Genomic DNA, 20,608 nt, shown 5'->3' on the forward strand with positions numbered 1-20,608 from the left:
TAGAACGTTTCCTAAATACCACCTAAGGTCCTATAAAAGACCTAAGAAGGTTGTATAAAGCCGAAATGGCGTATCTTTAGTGCCATTCAGTGATATAGTAGACCTGTGGCAGTGTCAGCCGTGACGTTTTAGGTCTATAAAAGTGATGTAATGCATGACTCTTGTGCTAATTTGTTGTCAGAAACGCCATTATAGTGTTAATTTATACTATAGTAGCATTTGAGATTCCATTATAGTGCTTGTTTTATACTATAGTAGTATTTGAAATTCTATTATAGTGCTTTTTTATACTATTGTAGAATTCATAGTTCCTTTACTACTTGTTGTGTGTTTACTTCACAAAAACGGTACTAAGTAAAATGGTGATAAATAAAGACGTTATATTAATATGCGCCATTTAGATGTCGAATAATTCGGTCTTTAGTGCAAAAAGTATATGGGACGGAAGTTTTACCGTTAGAATAGTATTAGGTTAATGAGGAATTTTAAATGCCCCCTAGATTTATTTATGTTTTTAATAAAATAATTTAATAAAATATTATGATATTCACCATAGTTACTACTATACAGCCAAGAAGTAAATCCGACGCTTTTATAGGCTAACTATAGAACTTAGGATGAAATATTCACCGCCATCATGATTAAAATTAGGGTTCCAAAAGAATTTTGCTGTGACCCAGTTGCACCTACAAACTCTTTAGAAAGATATAGGATTTTTTTTTTATTTAGATGTAGTCATTACTGTTGTTTCCTTTTTCAATGAGATTGGTCAAAAAAATGTGCTAATAATGGATGTCGATAAATATCTAAACCGTCACGATTTTATGCTTGTATTAAATCATTGATGATAAATCTCACCTACAATCACTAATATCACTGGGGTCTTTTTTATCAATTCATTAAAATATAAAAATATTTTGTACGGAACCACATTATGTGGCTTAGGCCTGAACTTATATAAGCAAGATATAAGTAGCCATTACAGATCAAATTGATCATTTACAAGTAGTCGTTTTCTACCTTTATGTATCTAACTCGGTTTATAAAAGACATAAAAACTCAGCTATAACGCTGTTGTCTTTTAAAAGAAAAAACAAAACCACTATACAACAGTTTTGTGATATAAAAGAGTCATTGTGTTTGTATTGTTTTCTGTAATGAGGTGTGCAATAAAGAGTATTTGTATTGTATTGTATTGTATTGTGACGTTTACAGCGATGAGATATAATAGGGATTTTAAAACTACTAAAGCGCTTTTTAACGCTATAAATATGTCCCAAAAACGCTACTATAGAGCAAAACAGTTCTATAATAGTGTTCATATGACTACTAAAGTATTATGTACTATAGCAGTGATCTCTAAAGCCACTATATCCTATAATCGTTGTATAGTTGGGTTTTTGTCACTGTTTAAACACAAAACTATAGCGGCTTGCAGGGAACCTTAATAGCGCAAACTACTAAAGTATTATGTACTATAGCAGTGATCTCTAAAGCCACTATATCCTAAAATCGTTGTATAGTTGGGTTTTTCTCACTGTTAAAACACAAAACTATAGCGGCTTGCAGGGAACCTTAATAGCGCAAACTACTAAAGTATTATGTACTATAGCAGTCATCTCTAAAGCCACTATATCCTAAAATCGTTGTATAGTTGGGTTTTTGTCACTATTAAAACACAAAACTATAGCGGCTTGGCAGGGAACCTTAATAGCGCAAATTAGTTGCATAAAAGTGATTCCAAATACTATTATACAGTAATATTGCTCTATAGTGATTATATTTGAACCTGTTATAGTACACGCCTGTAACGGCTCTATAAAATGATGATGTAAACCTTTACATCAATTGCTTATAGAATATATTAGCTGTATAAGCCTATAGAGCAAAAAGGTGTTGCCAAGCGCTTTTATACGACAGGTGGTCATCTCTGAAACCTTAATACGACGTCTATACAAGCTTTTAGCGATAAAAACTAAAATTATAGGACTAAAATGTTACTTGGGAACCTAACCTAACCCACTTTTCTTGTAGCATTTCTTTTCTGTAAGGGTCGCAGTTCAAACCTAACCTAACCCACTTTTCTAGTAGCATTTCTTTTCTGTAAGGGTCGGAGTTCAAACCTAACCTAACCCACTTTTCTAGTAGCATTTATTTTCTGTAAGGTTCGCAGTTCAAACCTAACCTAACCCACTTTTCTAGTAGCACTTCGTTTCTGTAAAGGTCGCAGTTCAAACCTAACCTAACCCACTTTTCTAGTAGCACTTCGTTTCTGTAAAGGTCGCAGTTCAAACCTAACCTAACCTACTTTTCTAGTACCATTTCGTTTCTGTAAGTGTCGCAGTGCTAACGTAACCTAACCCACTTAACTAATAGCAGTTCAAACTGATAGCAGTTTAACCTACTTTTCTAGTAGCATAACGAAATAAGTAGGTTAGGTTAGGTAGGTATGCGGTGCGGGGTACGGGGGGTTGAGCGGGGCTAGTAATTTTGGCATAAGTTTACTTTATTTGGTAATATGTATACATTTTTTGGCTATCATAGTGGTTTATTTAGGTGAAAATATCGCATTAATTTGGTCTTCAAGATTTGGTGATCATTAATGATTTTTGGTGATCATTCAATATATTTGGTATTTGAATACAATTTGAAGTGCAGTCGCAATTAAAACGGTGGTAATTTTGTATTTTTAGACCTTATTTTTTTGGTGTTCAGTAATTTTTTTTGGTAAGCATGATTTTTTTATTTAGGGTACCAAATAATTTTTTGGTGGTCATTATATTTGTAGCCTTTAAGTTTTGTATTAACTATTTTTATATATATATCGCCTAAATATTTGTATAGTTTTAAGTGGTACGTGCAATTCATTATACTTTTCGTCAATATTATGCGAAAAATATCAAAATTCTGTTCGAATACGAGTATGGTATGGTGAAAATAATCAATATTATTTTTATTGCCATATTTTTAACCAGTCATATGAAAAGATACCTACTTAATTAAATTAAAATAACTGGTTAAAGATTGTTCTACATTCTCATATTCTTTTGTAGCAGAAATTATTCTGGGTTGTGGTGATTGTATAAGTGTGCCAATGAGTGTGAATATATTGCAAAATGTTTAATTTGTATTTATTGTCACAAAATACCAAAGGTAAATGTGGCTAAATCCGTCATAGGGGCTATTCCGTCCACGAGCGTATATTTCTTTGATTTTCAATCGTAGGGAAAAAAACATTTGCTTTTGATTGCTGAAACTAAAAGCAATCGCTGCTTTGTCGATGTAATTATCAATGTTGTTCGTTGTTCGAGAAAAACGCTAGTGGACGGAATAGCCCCTATGACGCAATTAGCCACATTGACCTTAGATATATGATAGTTAGGATTCTTAGAATGACTCCAAGATAAGTCTGCAAAGGTTTTGATAACACACGCAGTGCAGTGTTACACATACGTCATAATTTCATAGAAGTTTGACGTTTAAAATAACACTTGCACTGCGCGTGCTATCAAATTCATTGCAGGCTTACCTTGGTCTAACTCTAGGTACAGTCAGCAGCAGAAGTTGCTAAGCGGGCGAGGTGTTCAAAATTACCTTGACACGCTCTTATTCTCTTAACAATGAAGTCGCGTCAAGATCATTTTGAACACCTGGCCCGCTTAGCAACTTCTGCTGCTGACTGTACCTAATAATAATAATAGGCCTTATCATTTGTGGCAGATGTTTTAAGCAGCATGACGACACTTGCGCTCGTGGTTGTAATATAGTCCTATGCGAGAGAGGATTCCGCGTCCTCACACAGCAGATGTATGCTCCCCCAGATGGGCGGGGGTTGGCAGTGGCGTAGCTATTAGGCGTGAGCGAAGTGGGCCGTCGCCCACGTCTCGCGCCCCCGAGGCCCCTTCGGGCACAGTGAAATAAAAGGGCCTCGCAGAAGCAATTTCGCCCACGGCTAGATTAGTTCACGCTACGCCATTGGGTGTTGGAGGTTTCTAGGTCTCCACACATTTTACCGAGCTGTAAAACGCCATCTAATTTAGCTGTCTTCGTTAAACTTTACTAAAACTGCTAAAACGAAACTTCCTGTAATTCTTCAGTGTCGATTCCTGTATTTTGTACGCGTTCGAATATGGAACACCTTAAACCTGTAATGTTGTTTGTATATAGCTGTATTTGTTGGTATTTCTTCATTTATTTATATTAAGTGATATAAAAATGAAAATATATGAAATTGATAACTACTCTTGTTTTCATTTTAACTACCACACCACTTAACTGTTATTAAATGAAAGAAATTAACTACCTCCATAAGTGAATATAAAGTCAAACGGTGCGATATACCTGACGGCATAATATGTTTTTTCTACTTTAAGGCCGTAACACACTATCGCACCGCACCAAGGTCATTGTGCGACGCACCCATAAGTAAGAGCGAGAAAGCGATATCTCTTTCTCGCTCGTACTTATCGGTGCGCTAGTGTGTTACCACGATTATGTAGTAATTATTTGGAACAAAACAAATCTACCTTAAAATTTTTTTATTGTCTATGTTTTAGGCTTGTGTCGGTCCTGAACTAAGAACTATTAAGAATGAAATCCCATCAAGGACCGAAAGGAACTAAATCTTTTTGCACGCTCTTAATCGGTCTTTAGGTCCTTTAGTTCAGTAGGATTCGAGAGCGCTTGACTGAGTGAAACGTAAAATGGACGGAACGAAACGGTTATCAATGTCGCTGGCACGAGTGTGAACGAGATGAAAGAACGACGTGACACTCCTAAGCCCGTAAAATATGAAGGAAAATCAAATATATTTCGACATATTTGATATTTTTTAATTATGTTAAGGTGTTTTAATGTTTAATACCGACACATCGTATCGTACAAGTTGAATTGTATTCAGTTACCAAAGATTGGAAAGAAACCAATGAAAAATCGACTCCTATTCATTCCCGGCTCTCAACGACCGAACTGAACTACAGGAACTAAAAGACCGAACTAGTTCGTTTGACCGATTGACCGAGAGCGGAGCGCTCTCTGTAGTGACCGAGCAGGCACAAGCCTACTATGTTTAGTTTTTTGTAAACGCCGACTTAGGCTACTGCCCTACTTTGCATTAAATGCTTATTATCAAAACTGCAAACACCAGAGTAGAACTGCATGATGGCCAAACGGATAATATAAGTAGGTCATATAATAGTAGAGGTGGGTATTGCATAAATAGATCTAGATTTTTAATTGTGCTACAAAGCTGATATATAATTCAAGAAGTACCTAATGAGACATGGTGACTACAGTGGTTTTAGTGCTTGAGACACGAACACGCCGCTCCCAACAATCGAACATTACGCTCTCATTTTGAAACAACATGCTTAAATTTTAAGAAACTTGGCATGATCATTTTTACATATAGGTATCAATGTCTGGTACTAGTTTTCGTTGCTAAAATTTTATGAAAATAGAATGAGTAGAAGTTTTTTTAGCAAACTAATTTCTTTATCCTCTTAGGGTTCAAAGTCCTAATACTAGTACAAATTATATAAATCATTATTAAGTATGGTGAACCGGCTAGAGGTTTATACTATTTCTGTTCTGATATATGGTGGCCAGAAGGTTAAACTGGGTAGTCAAACAAAATGTTGTAAGTACTGTAAAAATTGCTGTTACTAAAGATTTCCCACAGGGTATTAATTTGGATTAATTAAAAAAAATTCATGGCAGAAAATCTTTGCCTACAGTAATTTAAAATAACTCAATAAGTAGCATCACTGAAATCATCAAAGAAAGGATTGAAAGTTGAGTACCTAATCATAATCAAAATTACCAACAATTTTAAATATTTTTTTTTAATTAGATATTTAGAATTTCCAATTTTCTCACAAGTCAAAAGTCTACACCTCAACATTGGCAGAATCCACCTTGCTAAATTTAGCCAGGAGTAAAAGCCAAAAATAAAAAAAAAGATGTTTTTAGATGTCCAAATGATATGAACAATTATAAGTATTATTTGGACAGCCAGGAATAAAGAAAAAGCAAATAGTGAATTGCACTAAAGAATTATATTTGTCAATGATCTTTCAATATACATTAATTCATACTTCGGAATAAAACCATGATTGAAGAGACGGGCTTATTGACAAAAATAAATAATGTTAGCTACACAATTAGAGAAAGTTACCGAGAAAATCATTAGTTAACGATAATTACTATTTAAAGAAAGTTACTTGCGTCAGATAACAGTTCAGAAATAAAAAGAATAACTCGATGAAAACTAAAACATAAGGAATGCTATTAAAACAGCCCCGGTCAAACCTATACAACTTATAGAAAATAATCACAAACAGAAAAACTTAAAACAAAAAAGCTCCCGTCAACTCCATTCGGCAAACGCACAACATTCACAACACAAACAACGCAAATCAAACTGTGATCATTAAATAAACTAAGAGTCTTTGTGTTTACTATAGAAATCGTCTAAATGTTTCTTGTAGGCGGGCTGGTTGGGCCAGAGGAAGGATGCTTGCTGATTCAGAGGACTCTGCGTGTTGGGCTCCGCTAACAAGCTCTGGATAGACAGTAATATCGTGCGAACGTCGTACAGAGCCGTCCACTTGTCTTTTAAAATGTCTAAACATATTAACCCACAAGTATCCACGTTCGGGTGGAAGCACGGCGTCACGAACTTCACCACGGGAGGCGCGTACGGGTACGAATTAGGGAACTCTAAAGACAACTTGTACTTGTGTCCCGCGTAAACGGTATCCAGGGGTCCGTTAATGGTTCCGATCCATTTAAACAGGTTTTCGCTTTCTGGAAACGCGGATATTCCTTTGTCCGCGCAGCGCATTAGCTCCATCAACTCTTTCTGCAATCTGAAACAGAAAACCACTCGTTCGTGACCAAAGCCTTGGGGGAAAGCAGAAAATCGAACGCTTTGTTTCCAAAACTCACCGTTTGCTTACAGCATGATTGTCCTTCAGTTTTATAGTATCCTCATTCTGTTTAGCCGGATTTGACGATGAAGCGTAGTGTGGATTGATATTTTGAGCCATAATAACACGAGCAACGAAATCAGGTGTCTCCAATTTTCTGTTATAAAAGGCGACTTCCTGTTAATTTGAAAAAGCTCCAATCAAATTGCTCATTTGACAGGAGACTGTAATGGCGTCAATCAACGTATCAAATCTTTGGCGCCATCTATGTTATCTTTCTGACTTCATGGTAAAGCAGTTTTAACGTTAATTGTTTTTTTTTGTTATTTTACTAGATAACGCGTTATGCAATATTGGATTACATAAATTACATTTTATATATAAGAATTAATTTGAAATGTATTCGTTGCCAAGTAATCATGTCGATTACCTAATTAAGCATAAATAAAGTTTCGATTACATCCAAGATAGATTTGTTCTGGCCTTTCTTTTTGCACAATTACTTTGTGCTTTCACTTTCTTCCGACTATTAGGTGTTCATTGAAGCGTGAAAAAAGAGAGCAGGGTTCTTATTATTTAACAAAAAACTGCTGTCTATTTAAGACCTCCCAATCATTATGGAGTTCAGTAACAATAAAGATTTCGTCGTAGATATTTTGAGGTAGAGCTGCTAACTCCACAACTATTATGGAAGTGAGTATTTTGTAAATAATTTTTAATATAGATTGGCATTAGCTTATGGTTTTGGTTGTGTTGAATTGTTTAAGTTATCCGGTTTAATGTTTCGTATACGTGCTCTTACGTGCTTTTGAAACTCATTGACGCAAAAAGTACAATGTCACCGTTATCGTTATTTTTTTAGTTATTTTGCTGTATCTGGAATATCTGGATCTGGCAATACTGTTTAAAAAAGTGTCATAATTGTCATTCATTCATTCAACTAGATTTTTCGTTCAATCAATTCTATGTCAAAATGACAATATGATTAATTTCATTCATTCTTTACCTCTTGTGTTTGCACAACAGCTACGTAGTGTTTTTCGATTTTCATTTCATTTTGGACATTTTCTCTACATCACCACCAAGTTTAATTAAAAGTAGCCATTAAAGAATTGTTTCATCAAAATGCCGTGCCAGATTTACTTCGAGGACACCGTCGTAACGGATATCAACAATGTCCAAGATGTGGCGTCATTGAAGTGCAATATTTCTCAAAAATATGCTATTCCAAGTGAAGATCTATTCGTGACCATCAATGGGAAGGCTGCTTCAAGTGATTCCACGTTAGAAAACATCGATAATGTGGTCAGAGTGTTCACAAAACTCGTCGGAGGAAAAGGTGGTTTTGGGTCAATGTTACGTGCCATCGGGGCCCAAATTGAGAAAACCACAAATCGTGAAGCATGCCGCGATCTCTCAGGGCGTCGTTTGAGAGATATTAACGAAGAAAAACGTCTCAGGAAGTGGTTGGAAGGGCAGGAAGACAGAGATCGAGAGGCGGCCGAGCGAAAGCAAAAAAAAATAGAACGGCTCATAGCCGAGCCTAAGATTGACGTGAATTTGCATCCTAGTTACGAACGCGAGCGTCAGGAGTTGCCGGAGCGTGTAAGCGCGGCTTTAGATGCTGGCTGGCAAGCGGCAGGGTCATCAAACGAGACTGGCCAGAAAAGAAAGCTTGCAGAAGAAAAAACTAAGGCCAAAAAGAAGAAGCTATGGATAGACGCGGAGTTGTCGGACTGTTCTTCGTTAAGTGAAGACGAGGAAGAAGAGGAAAAGAAAAGCCCAGCACAGGCTGTGTCTACGGACAGTGGGAATGAGTCGGATAAGGTGTCGGAAAGTAGTAAAGTGTAAAGATTACTGTGTATCAGTGGTGGCGCGTCAAAATATTCATAAGAGATTTGGCTATACTAAAAGTACTCATCATCTAGCTGAGAATTAGGCATGCTGGCACAGAATAAATAATAGTACTAGGTACAGAAGACGCACTCTCTAACAAAACGCGTCTGTTACGATCAGGACAGATATGGCCGCTAAGTGGCGACAGCGCCACGCGCGTCTTATGTCTAGCAACCAAAATTGGTGTGGAATGGGTGTACTTTTAGCTACCTGTAGCAAAGTGACGAAATTGCGGAGTGAGCCACGCCTGATGCTGGTGTGAATTGAGTTCTATGGACAGTCTGCCACTTTTGTATATGGATATTTGTAACATTTAATTAAGTTGATACATATTTAAGATTCTGGCTATTGGACTTCTTATAAAGTTAATGATTATCTTTAAATAAATTAGTGTAAGTCAAATACCTTGTTTTATTTCACTAATTTTCTCATAGATAAGACTGTACCTACTGTCCAGTGGAGCCCTCATTAGGGGGAAAATGTTTTCTAATAAACTAATTGATTTCTGTATAATTCTGTGTAGTCCTACTGATTCCCCGACTGACAGAATCGGATGTACCTTTATTTAGTAATAACTTTAAATATGGGGAGGTACAATTTTTTTAAATGGTGGTACCATAGAGAAATATAGTAAGACAAGAGTGCTCACTCCATATATCAGTTTTGGTACCAAAAATATTAGTATTTTCATAGTCGACATCTAGCATCGAGTAGCGGAATTATCAGTACTTTAAGTAGCAATAATAGTAGTACTGTCAAGTGACAATAGATGTAGCACCGACCGGAAAGTCTTATGATTAGAGTTTCCGGTCGGTGCTACATCTATTGTCACTTGACAGTACTACTACTGCTACTTAAAGTACTGATAATTCCGCTACTCGATGCTAGATGTTGACTATGAAAAAACTAATATTTTTGGTACCAAAACTGATGTATGGAGTGAGCACTCTTGTCTTACTATATTTCTCTATGGTGGTACTAAGTGGTGCAAATTAGGTACAAGAATTTGGTGTTCCTTTTTAGGGTTCCGTACCGGAAGGGTAAAAACGGGACCCTATTACTAAGAAGTAAGACTCCTCTGTCCGTGTGTCTGTCAACAGGATGTATCTCATGAACCGTAATAGCTAGGCAGTTGAAATTTTCACAGATGATGTATTTCTGTTGCCGCTATAGCAACAAATACTAAAAACAGGATAAAATAAATATTTCAGTGCTCTCATACAAAAAACGTGATTTTTTTGCCGGGTTTTTCGTAATGGTACGGAACCCTTCGTGCGCGAGTCCGACTCGCCATTGGCCGGTTTTTTATATTAATTACTAGCTTCTGCCCGCGACTTCGTCTCGTCGAATGATGATGATTGATAAAAACTACCCTATGTCCTTTCTCGGGGCCCAAACTATATCCATAACAAGTTTTATCTAAATCGGTTCAGCGGTTTAGGCGTGAAGAGGCAACAACCAGACATACATTTTCGCATTTATAATATTAGCAAAAAATGTGTATGGATGGATTTAGTTACACCCGCCATCCTGACTGTCACCCCCATCTAGTGACCAGTAGCAGAACTTTAAGTCAAAGCTATTTCTATTTTATTGCAGAAACGCTTATGTATCTTATTACTGCTGTCTCTGGTCGTCCTCTCCGCTGCGAGACCACAGGAGTTTGATGAAGATGAAGACCATAGCCAAGCTGAAGAGAAAAAAGGTAAAATAAAAGCTATTGTAGTAAATGCAAAGTTGGGCGAAAGATGGCGCTTTTGTCAATCAAAGCAAGAAGTAACCAAGTTAGCGTTTATTTAAGATGGAACCCGCCCAAACTAAAAACAAGTAGCTCAGGGTGGTATTCCACCTGTCCAATTACTTTGTCCAATGTGCATATTGCGTCACACTTTCTCATTAAGCAAGATATGAGATGCACACATCACACACACACATTGGACCATGATATTGGTGTAGTGTTTGTCAATAATGATGATATTGCCATTCTTTGTCATTGTAAGCTTGGTCCATGCAGTGGTAAGCATGTGGTATTGTAACGCCTGACCTGAGAGATATTCAATTTTAGTGCGGATTTTTACATCCAAAGAAGACCGTTCCCTTCCCGGTCACCCCAATTAATCCCCCTTTGAGTCTATTTCCGGGCAGTTCCGCTTCAATTTCGTTTCCTGTTTGTATTTATGGTAGAATAATGTGATAATTTAATTTATTTTCCAACAGATGACGTAGCCCGAGTACAAATTAAGGTTTACAGAGGACCCACCAAGCACGACGGATACGCACCATGGGGCTTTTGGGTCAAGCAGCCTTCGGACGATTAGCGCTAGATGGCGCTACTAGTTATTATGAACCATAAGCATTTTTACATTAATTAATTATAGACATAGATATGTATTACTAGTATCAAAAGTATTAAATTAAATTAAAGGAAACATAAGTATCAATAGATTATAAGTAATGTAGTTTAGTGAGAGCTCGATTAGTTTTAGTTTCTGCTTGGTTGTATAGATGGCGCTGTTTCAGTATGTGCTGTTTTTTTGTAAAAACCAAAGATATCGTTGAATTGTTTTGTTGTTGAATAAACATTTATTGTTTTCCTCCTTTTTTGTTTGTTAATACCAATAATACCTAAATGGATTTTCTAGGGATTTTTTTTAGAGAGATTTACTGTTTCGCTTATAACGCCTGTAGTTTTTGTGTGAGCAATTACGTCGGTCCGCCAACGCGTGCTCATAAGTACTTACTTACACATAAAAATAATAGCAATTTACCTCGGTGAGGTGGGGTCAGACGAACATAGTTTATTTTGCTCGAGGCAAGAAAAACAGTACCAGTATTCCATAGACGTGTATGTATTGCCCCGGTGATAGTCTAACCCCACCTTACCATACATGACATGACAGACATCAAACCATTTACTAGCCTCAGCGAGCTCAGCACGGTTCCATTTTTATCGACTATCACTATGCGCGTCCCTTTCGCACTTACATACTTGTTAGAACGTGACAGGCATGGTAACAAGGGATAAAAACGCGACCGTGCTAAGCCGCCAGGTTACAGCTAAAATTAGGCGTGGCTCACTCCGCGATTTCGTCGCGTCGCAACAAGTAACTACAAGTACATCCGTTCCACACCAATTTTGGTGGCTAGCCATAAGCCGCGCGTGGCGCTGTCGCCACCTAGCGGCCATATCTGTCCTGATCGTAACAGACGCGTTTTGTTAGAGTGAGTCTTTTGTACCTAGTACTATTATTTATTCTGTGCCTCACGTTACAGCTAAAATGTTAAACTTACTCCATTCCCCAGATAGCAATAATAATGTTTACCCTCGGACATATATACACCGTGTAGGTACGTGTCAGCTGTCCGTTATCAAAACATGGCGTGCAAACACATGCATGCACGGCTAAATGCCGTTTATAGGGCAAACACTTACTATATCTAGATACTTTACTGGCAAAGTTCTAAGAAAACCGTGCGACATTGAATTGGACTCTCGCCTTTTACTCATTATGAACCATAGAGTACTATAAGTATTATATTATTATTTATTCTGTGTTCTTATCTAGATAGGTAGTTGTCTGGCAAAGTTCTAAGAAAACCGTGCGACACTGAATTGGTCTTTCTCTCGCTTTCTGCTCGTTTCATAAGGGTCCTAGCTAAATTGGTTGTTCAATACTTACGCTATAGAATTTCCAATTTAGCAAGAACCCTAAATGATATAACAATCCCGTGTGGTGACTGTACAATGTACAACGTTTTACATTACACAGTCACCTGCAATTATTATTACGCTGCACAAACTTCTTCAATGATAAATATTAACTGTGTAGTACGCGCTTATCATTCAGCCCATTCCACATGAAAGTTACAGAGGCAAAGCTAAAATTAAAAATATGTATCTGATTTATGAACGCAACTCCCACGCTGACCGGCTCCCGCGCTGTCAGCTGTCACGTCATTGTGTTTATTCATGTCAGCCTAAACCATTGGAGCTTAATAAAATATAACATTTTATCAGAAAATAATAGTAAATACATAATAAATATGTGAAAAAATTCAATATTAGTGTACGACAGTCCGACCAATTACAAAATTGGAAGAAAATACAAGAAGATTGAAGAAGAAAATGCTACTTTCGCGACCAAGGTCAAAGGCGGCGTCGTTTCGTGGATATCATGGATAGCCATCCATGCCCGGACATGTTGCATATCAAAATAAGAATCTAGCAGGCCATGGACGTACCTACTTTTTATTTTAGGTCTGCATTATCATCTCCATCTCCGCCAGCGGCGTAGAGAAAAAAAAGCGATTTTTCGCGTGGCGTATAAAAAGCAATCTGTGCCCTCCTCGCTCGCCAGCGACCGAATGTTTAATACATATCTAAAATTCCGAAAGGGAAAGAAAACGCAAGGTAAGAAATACAGTGGAGAAATATCAAGTGCTTATTCGTTCATGATTTTCGATCTGGATTTTTTGGAACTCTATTCTAGTTATATATCTGTCCGCTAACTGCACATGGTGACTGAGCTGTGCACTGCATTCTGGAGCACTTGCATCTGTCTGCTAACTGCACACGGTGGTTGTGCCGTGCACTATGCATTCTGGGCCACTATACTAGGTGTGCCTGTTTGCTAACTGCACATGGTGACTGATCTGTGCACTGCATTCTGGAGTACTATGCTAGGTGCATCTGTCTGCTAACTGCACACGGTGATTGTGCCGTGCACTGTGCGTTCTGGGCCACTATACTAGGTGTGTCTGTCTGCTAACTGCACATGGTGACTGAGCTGTGCACTGCAATTTGGAGCACTAATTTAGGTGCATCTGTTTGCAACATGGCTATGCTAAGCTTTTTGGAGTACTAACCTAGGTATCTCTGATGATATTTGCACTTGACAATCTTTCACATACTAATACTAGGTGCGTTCACTGTCAGTATCCTTGGGACATTGTGGTGTTGTCATATTCCTTACTAACAGCACTGAGATATTGCTCATGTCCTGCCAATGGCAGTGGACTTAAGGCCACAAGTCTTGCTAGAACTGGGTTTTGTGGCGTGTTAGACTAGACACAGCTCTTAACCCCATGAGCTAATCAATGTGGTATCCCAAATACATACTCTCTCTCTCTCTCTTCATATATACTCATCTTCAAGTAGGTGAATTAAAACATTTATTCTTATTTCAGCAAGCAATGAATTAAGCGAGTAAATCTTGACATCGTGGGATGGAGGCACCAGAAATTTGGATAGGGAAAAATCCTAATAGGACAACCTCATTGTTGTTTTCAGATGTATAATTAAGAACATTACAGAACCAGTATGACCCAAACAACATTATGCAAAAATAATCTGCGCTGAAAATTTTTATTGGTGCTCTGAAGATGAACCCAGCGACTTAAACTGCCGCTGGTGAGATTCTTGTCAGTAAGGAACAAGGCTAAGTATTGAAATGAAACAAAATAAGTTTCCTGGTTGCTAACTGTGATGATTTAGTTCTTAATCAATTTTGTGCTGCAACCAGCTATGACAACCTGGCGTCGCTCTTAAGTGACTGACTTTCTTTTGAGTGATGATCATCACTGAGAATCTTTGCTAAGGCAGCGGTCCTTTAAATACTAAAGCAAAATAAATGGCATTAGAGATTTCTTTAAAACATGCTGTCGACAAGTGATATTATAAGAAAATCTAGCAGAAAAACTAATGGCTTACGGCCCGGTACTTCAACTTCAAGGCCTCAATTATCAATCATATTTTCCAATGTATGTTTTGCTGTTACTTGTATTTGTTTCATACAATAAAGTATTCATTTAACATTACAACAAAGCGGAGCAATACTTTCCTCTCTGCAGTCACAATGTGGTCGCACTCAAGTGACATTACAACAGCCTGTGTTCATTTAGAACAAATTCTCAAAAGCTGTGGGTTATTTAAATACACTCTTTTAATTGCAGTGACATCATATTTACAAGGATTTTGTCATACAAAATTCAATTTTTTGTCTGTGCCAATACCTACAGGTATTCCAAAATATGATCACTTCTGTGAAATTGATAGTCAAATACTAGAAAACTATGTGACTGTGATATATACTGTGTGTATATGCCTATGATGTTCTTATATAATAATGTACACTTTATACAGTTTAATATTGATTTAAATATTTTCTGTACCAAATCCTAAGAGAAATAAATACAGATACCTATATATTTAAGACAAGTAAATTTATTGCAACTAAGTAGTTTAAGTCAACAGGGAATTGGAACTGTTATGAAATTAATGAAGTAATGACATAAGTCTTTTTATTAGTCTAGGTGTCTATATGTGTCAGACCTTTCATGAAGTGTCTAAGATCTAGAGGTCACACAATGAGCAATTGTTTAGATTATATACCTATCTATTGTTGAAGCTCATTATTATAAATGTTTTTATACTATGTAGGTGCATACCTATACAAGATACACTTAATTAGTCTTGATACCATTACCTATATGGAGCTATAATCAAATGAAACTAGCTCCTTAGTACTTGCCTCAAAGAACTGGGTAATACTAGAATTATTTCTTTAGCCGATAAGAACAAATACAAACTTAAATAAAACAGAAAAAGTCCTTTATATATTGGTCTCATTGTCATTAGTTTTAATGAACTTTGCTCATATAAATGGGTTGTTTGTACCTATACCTACAAGTTTGGCTAATGAATATGGTTATGTGTGTATTTAAAGAGCTGAAAAGAAAAAAGTACTTACCTATACTGAATTTCGTATATTTTAAAGAAATACAATGCCAATATATCACCTAGTGTGACATAATTTGGCGGTTAATTAAAATAAAGGGTTATAAATGTATAATTTTTGCAGATATTTAATTACTTACAGTAATACTTACACCCGTGTGGAAATTATGAAATGAGCCTAATAGAATGCATTACATTCATTTTGTTCAGCTTATGGTGGTCTTGTTTATGTTTAAAGACCCTCATTTCCGGTTTACCAGACTGAGATACATCTGAGAGAAGACAACACAGCTATCGCAATTATTTACAAACTGGTGAAATGAAATACAGTATTTTTATGTCTAGGAACATTAGGCAGTAGTGTGAAAAGAGACATTACAATATTCTACTTAAATGATTATGTGCTTTAAGTGTCATAAGCTGATTGAGTGAAAATAATGTAAGATTTCAGATTTAACGCAAATTAAATTTGAAATTTCTTACAACTGTTTGGAAATGTATATAGTACCTACCGGGTTATTGGTTATTATACAAATATCCTGGTGAAGTAACCCAGATGTTTTTTCTACATAAGTAGATGCTTTTGCAAAAAATATTTTATCTAGGTTGTCCTTCCAATTGAAACGAAATCTAAGGCATTAAAGTTTTAGGAAAAGTAGAAGGCATCAAGGCACGGTCATTGGAACTGCTCAGTTTACAAAATATTTATATGCATATGTACATATAATTGTATAGATTTGCGCCCCAGCTCTCATTTATAAAAACATATTTTACTAACTGGTTCCAAGTTTCAACAGCGTATTATCCTGGTTACCCCAGTGTTATCCAGGAAGTGCCATCAGCCATCACTGAAGGAGAAGAGGGAGAGGAGAAAGGAGTACAGTACGGTGTAATCCCTTGCGCCCGACACCGTCAAGCAGACGCACACACACACTTGAAATACTGGTGTATGTTATGTAAAAATAATTACATTCATTATATTATGGCATCTGTTCCAGAAGTGCTTGCCGTTTTAATAGCATTACTTATGTAATGAGGGAGCTAGGTATAGATGTGTAAATAATTGTAAATCTGCTCTTGTGCTTTTATTGGGGAATAGGCTCTCCTCAAAATGATAGAATTGAACACTTTATGAAGAACGTTTTTTCGATTACATCAAACTCAACCTAAAAGTGTGACCTAGGTACCCTTAATCGGTCTTAAATTATTTATTAACAATGTCACCAACTAATGAATATCATTCATTACAGGATTAAGAAAAGTAAAAAACTACTTTATCACTTTTATTAGCTGTTGTGATTGTACACAACGTGAAAACCCTGTCCTTGATAAAATATCAAACTTTACTGTTATTCTGATTGATAAATTTCAGCAACCCTTGCTATCCATAGCATTATTTTTTTTTCAGGGAAAACACTAATTTTAAATTGAATGAGGTGTAATTCATTGATTACCTGTATATAAATAACAAACAATAATATTCGTGATGGTAGAGGATGGTAGTTATTAACTTGTTAGTGATTATTTATTGCCCTCAAAATCATGAAAAAATCACTTCCCTAACGATTTGTAGAGGGACTAAGTCAACTCTTAAAGATTTGTATTGATAAGTATATTTTTATTTTCACCACCTATTTAGCCTGTTATGTGTTGGTGTCAACTGTAAATCGTTTAGGAGTTAATATTGGTGGAAGAAAAACATCAAGGTGGAGTGATTCTTGTGTTACAAAAAATTGTAACCTGCAACACATTGTCAAGAGTTGCTTGTAGTTGTTGTATTCGTTAATAATTGCATCTCATGCTATCCTTTGATTTCTTTGATATTCCTATAATAATTAAGTTCTTATGTGGTATTTGGTGGTATAAATGAAATGCACCTATTAATAAGGATAAATTATTTTTGTTTCAACTATCTATACTATACGATAGACAGTTTGATGAAATGATATCACTAGATCTCTAAATAATGTTGTATTGTAAACTAAATATACATATATTTTGAAAATAGTTAATGATAACTAAAAAGGTACTTACCTAATTTAAAATGAAATCATAAATCATTGTTAATCAATGATTTCATTGTTGCAATACAAAGCCAAAACAAACTTTGAATACTTATCTCTAAACATCTACACAGTTAATATTTATCATTGAAGAAGTTTGTGCAGCGTAATAATAATTGGAAATTAAACGAACTTACCTGTAAGTGAAGTTCTATTTCAATTATATTAGCTGCACAAACTTCGAAATGATAACCCATCCCACCCATTACCCACGTTGTCCTGAGACAACCAGGGATTCGTGTACCTATAATCCCTGTCAAAGTTATGGTAATATTGGCTTTGCTGAATTGGGGGCGAAGTTGTTCCATCTATTGGCATATTCACTGCCAGCGTAAGCTACAAGCATAGCGGATACCATATATATATTTTTTTTTTTTCCGCTTTGTAGCGATAAGTACCTAAGAATAGAGAACCCTAGCGGGCTACTGGCAGTGAAAGTGTTATGTCTTGGCTTGTTACTCTAAACTAAATGACGTGACAGCTGACAGCGCGGGAGCCGGTCAGCGTGGGAGTTGCGTTCATAAATCAGATACATATTTTTAATTTTAGCTTTGCCTCTGTAACTTTCATGTGGAATGGGCTGAATGATAAGCGCGTACTACACAGTTAATATTTATCATTTCGAAGTTTGTGCAGCTAATATAATTGAAATAGAACTTCACTTACAGGTAAGTTCGTTTAATTTCCAATAATATGTTACTCTTCGAAGGCCGAGTACATTGTGCAACATGGGGCGAATGAATATTGCAAACGAGAGTATGTTAAATCGCGACGGCTTGCCGGAGCAATTTATAGACTCGAGTTTGCAATATTATTACGCCCCGAGTTACACACAATGTTTTTCATCACACTTGCGATACAAAAATTAAGTATAAAGACAAAAAATCTGTTAATTATGGCACTAGAAACTTCATAACTCCCTAGAAAGAACGCTTTTTCTATAACTCCCGCTAAACCTGCGTGCAATTCCACATTTACTGAGCGTGTGTGATGAAAAAATACAAGTGACACTATCTTATGGCTCTACAAATAAGATCGTGTCAGATATTTTTGCGGCTTTCGTTGTGTAACATATTATTGCAGGTTACTGTACATATGGCCGTAAATTCTCGAAAAACGCAATTATAGTGCTAGTTATCGCACTAGGGCGGTAAAGTGGCACCATATGTACATACTGTAATAGTACATTACGATATAAGTGTGAAAAGTTGGAAATTCGCAAGCTTTTCGCACGTGTATTGTATTGTACGTTTTACAGTAGGTACATATGGCTCTTTAAATTTTCAACATAGGCGCGTGTTGTGTTAATTACCGACCTAGGGCGGTAAAGTAAAGTAGCACCATATGTACTGTAAAATAGTACATTGTGCAACATGGGGCATAAGTTGAATATTGCAAACGAGAGTAAGTTAAATCGCGACGGCTTGCCGGAGCGATTTATAGACTCGAGTTTGCAATATTATTACGCCCCGAGTTACACACAATGTTTTTCATCACACTTGCGATACAAAATTTAAGTATAAAGACAAAAAACTGTTAATTTATGGCACTAGAAACTTCATAACTCCCTAGGGAGAACGCTTTTTCTATAACTCCCGCTAAACCTGCGTGCAATTCCACATTTACTGAGCGAGTGTGATGAAATAGTTATTTACGATCTTCTTCTTCGTCGGTATCATTCTTGACAGAGTGGTCGTGGTCATCACTTCAGGTGTTGGTGGCAAGCTTCACAACACGTCGCCACTCTTTTCTGATGGATACTTATTTACGATACAAGTGCGGAAAAGAGGAAATTCCTTTTCGCACGTGTACCGTACAACGTTTTACAGTACACATGGCCCTTTAAACTTTTGACATACGCACGGAAAGTGCTTTTTCCCGCACTAGTGCGGGTATGTACTGTAAAAAAAATTGAGTAATTACATTATTTTTAATTTTTGTGATTGTTTTAAATGTAAGTGATAATAACCCTCCTTTTGCGTTGCCGTAGTCGGGTAAAAAGTAGTTGTAAGCCTTGGATAAGGCGTCATATTGGTGATGATGATGATGATGATTTATATTTTTAAGTAAACATACCTTCACAATTGGATGCATAAAAATACGACAAAGCAATGGGGTTGGCCGTCGAAATATTTAACAGATGGCGCCAGCATAGCTTGCCCTGTCGATCCCTAGAATTGTGTAAAATTTTTGTTCGTTGACGGAATTGTATGCCCTGTATGCCAGCATTGTCAGCCCTTTAAGCAAAATCTCATAGAAACCGCGACAAGTGCGAGTCGGACTCGCCCACCGAGGGTTCCGTGCTTTTTAGTATTTGTTGTTATAGCGGCAACAGAAATACATCATCTGTGAAAATTTCAACTATAACCACTAACTATAGCTAGACAGCTATAACGGTTCGTGAGATACAGCCTGGTGACAGACGGACGGACGGACAGTGGAGTCTTAGTAATAGGGTCCGTTTTACCCTTTGGGTACGGAATCCTAAAAAAACCGAACAAGTGCGAGTCGGACTCGCCCACCGAGGGTTCCGTGCTTTTTAGTATTTGTTGTTATAGCGGCAACAGAAATACATCATCTGTGAAAATTTCAACTGCCTAGCTATCACGGTTCATGAGATACAGCCTGGTGACAGACGGACGGACGGACGGACGGACAGCGGAATCTTAGTAATAGGGCCCCGTTTTACCCTTTGGGTACGGAACCCGAAAAAGGGGCAAGCTATTGGATGCGACTGAAACTTGGACTGAAACCATTTGACACGAGTGGATTCGATTTAGTCGATAAGTAGAGTCACGATATTGCAATAGTGGTTATTACTGCAATGTTCTGCCACCAGAGTGCAGCACTAAGCTAGCTATAGTTGGTCAAACCAATTTACCAGTCAGTAAGAACCAAAACTATACTCATCCTTTTCTTTTGGGTGCTAGTACTAGTATAAGATAAAGATAGTATGATTCTCGCTGTCTATGATTGAAATGAGA

At 36.8% G+C, this 20,608-nt stretch overlaps 2 protein-coding genes and 2 long non-coding RNA genes across 4 annotated transcripts in view; 2 read left to right on the forward strand and 2 right to left on the reverse strand.

The window, feature by feature from the left end:
* Positions 1-20,608, reverse strand: part of LOC134800864 (uncharacterized) — a 255,606-nt gene that overhangs the window by 176,097 nt on the left and 58,901 nt on the right. The gene's annotated exons all lie outside the window — the stretch shown is intronic.
* On the reverse strand, positions 6,037-7,193 carry LOC134800460 (ubiquitin-conjugating enzyme E2 C). Its single transcript, XM_063772922.1, has 2 exons — positions 6,949-7,193; positions 6,037-6,869 (listed from the first exon to the last, which is right to left on the reverse strand). The coding sequence occupies exons 1-2, from the start codon at positions 7,047-7,049 to the stop codon at positions 6,440-6,442; spliced, it is 531 nt and encodes a 176-aa protein (XP_063628992.1). The 5' UTR covers positions 7,050-7,193; the 3' UTR covers positions 6,037-6,439.
* On the forward strand, positions 7,348-11,168 carry LOC134800905 (uncharacterized). Its single transcript, XR_010145591.1, has 3 exons — positions 7,348-7,622; positions 10,425-10,530; positions 11,043-11,168. It is a non-coding gene; the product is annotated as an uncharacterized LOC134800905 (long non-coding RNA).
* On the forward strand, positions 7,926-9,227 carry LOC134800461 (splicing regulator SDE2). Its single transcript, XM_063772923.1, has one exon. It carries the CDS (start codon positions 8,055-8,057, stop codon positions 8,778-8,780), a length of 726 nt encoding a protein of 241 aa, XP_063628993.1. The 5' UTR covers positions 7,926-8,054; the 3' UTR covers positions 8,781-9,227.

The sequence above is a fragment of the Cydia splendana genome, chromosome 20, assembly GCF_910591565.1.
Source record: "Cydia splendana chromosome 20, ilCydSple1.2, whole genome shotgun sequence".
Lineage (NCBI taxonomy): Eukaryota > Metazoa > Arthropoda > Insecta > Lepidoptera > Tortricidae > Cydia > Cydia splendana.

Excerpts from the sequence above, each read along its gene's own strand:
- LOC134800460 (XM_063772922.1), bottom strand. The coding sequence starts at position 7,049 with ATGGCTCAAAATATCAATCCACACTACGCTTCATCGTCAAATCCGGCT. Across the intron at positions 6,870-6,948 it reads AATCATGCTGTAAGCAAACG|ATTGCAGAAAGAGTTGATGG; the intron begins GTGAGTTTTGGA and ends TTTCTGTTTCAG.
- LOC134800461 (XM_063772923.1), top strand. The coding sequence starts at position 8,055 with ATGCCGTGCCAGATTTACTTCGAGGACACCGTCGTAACGGATATCAAC.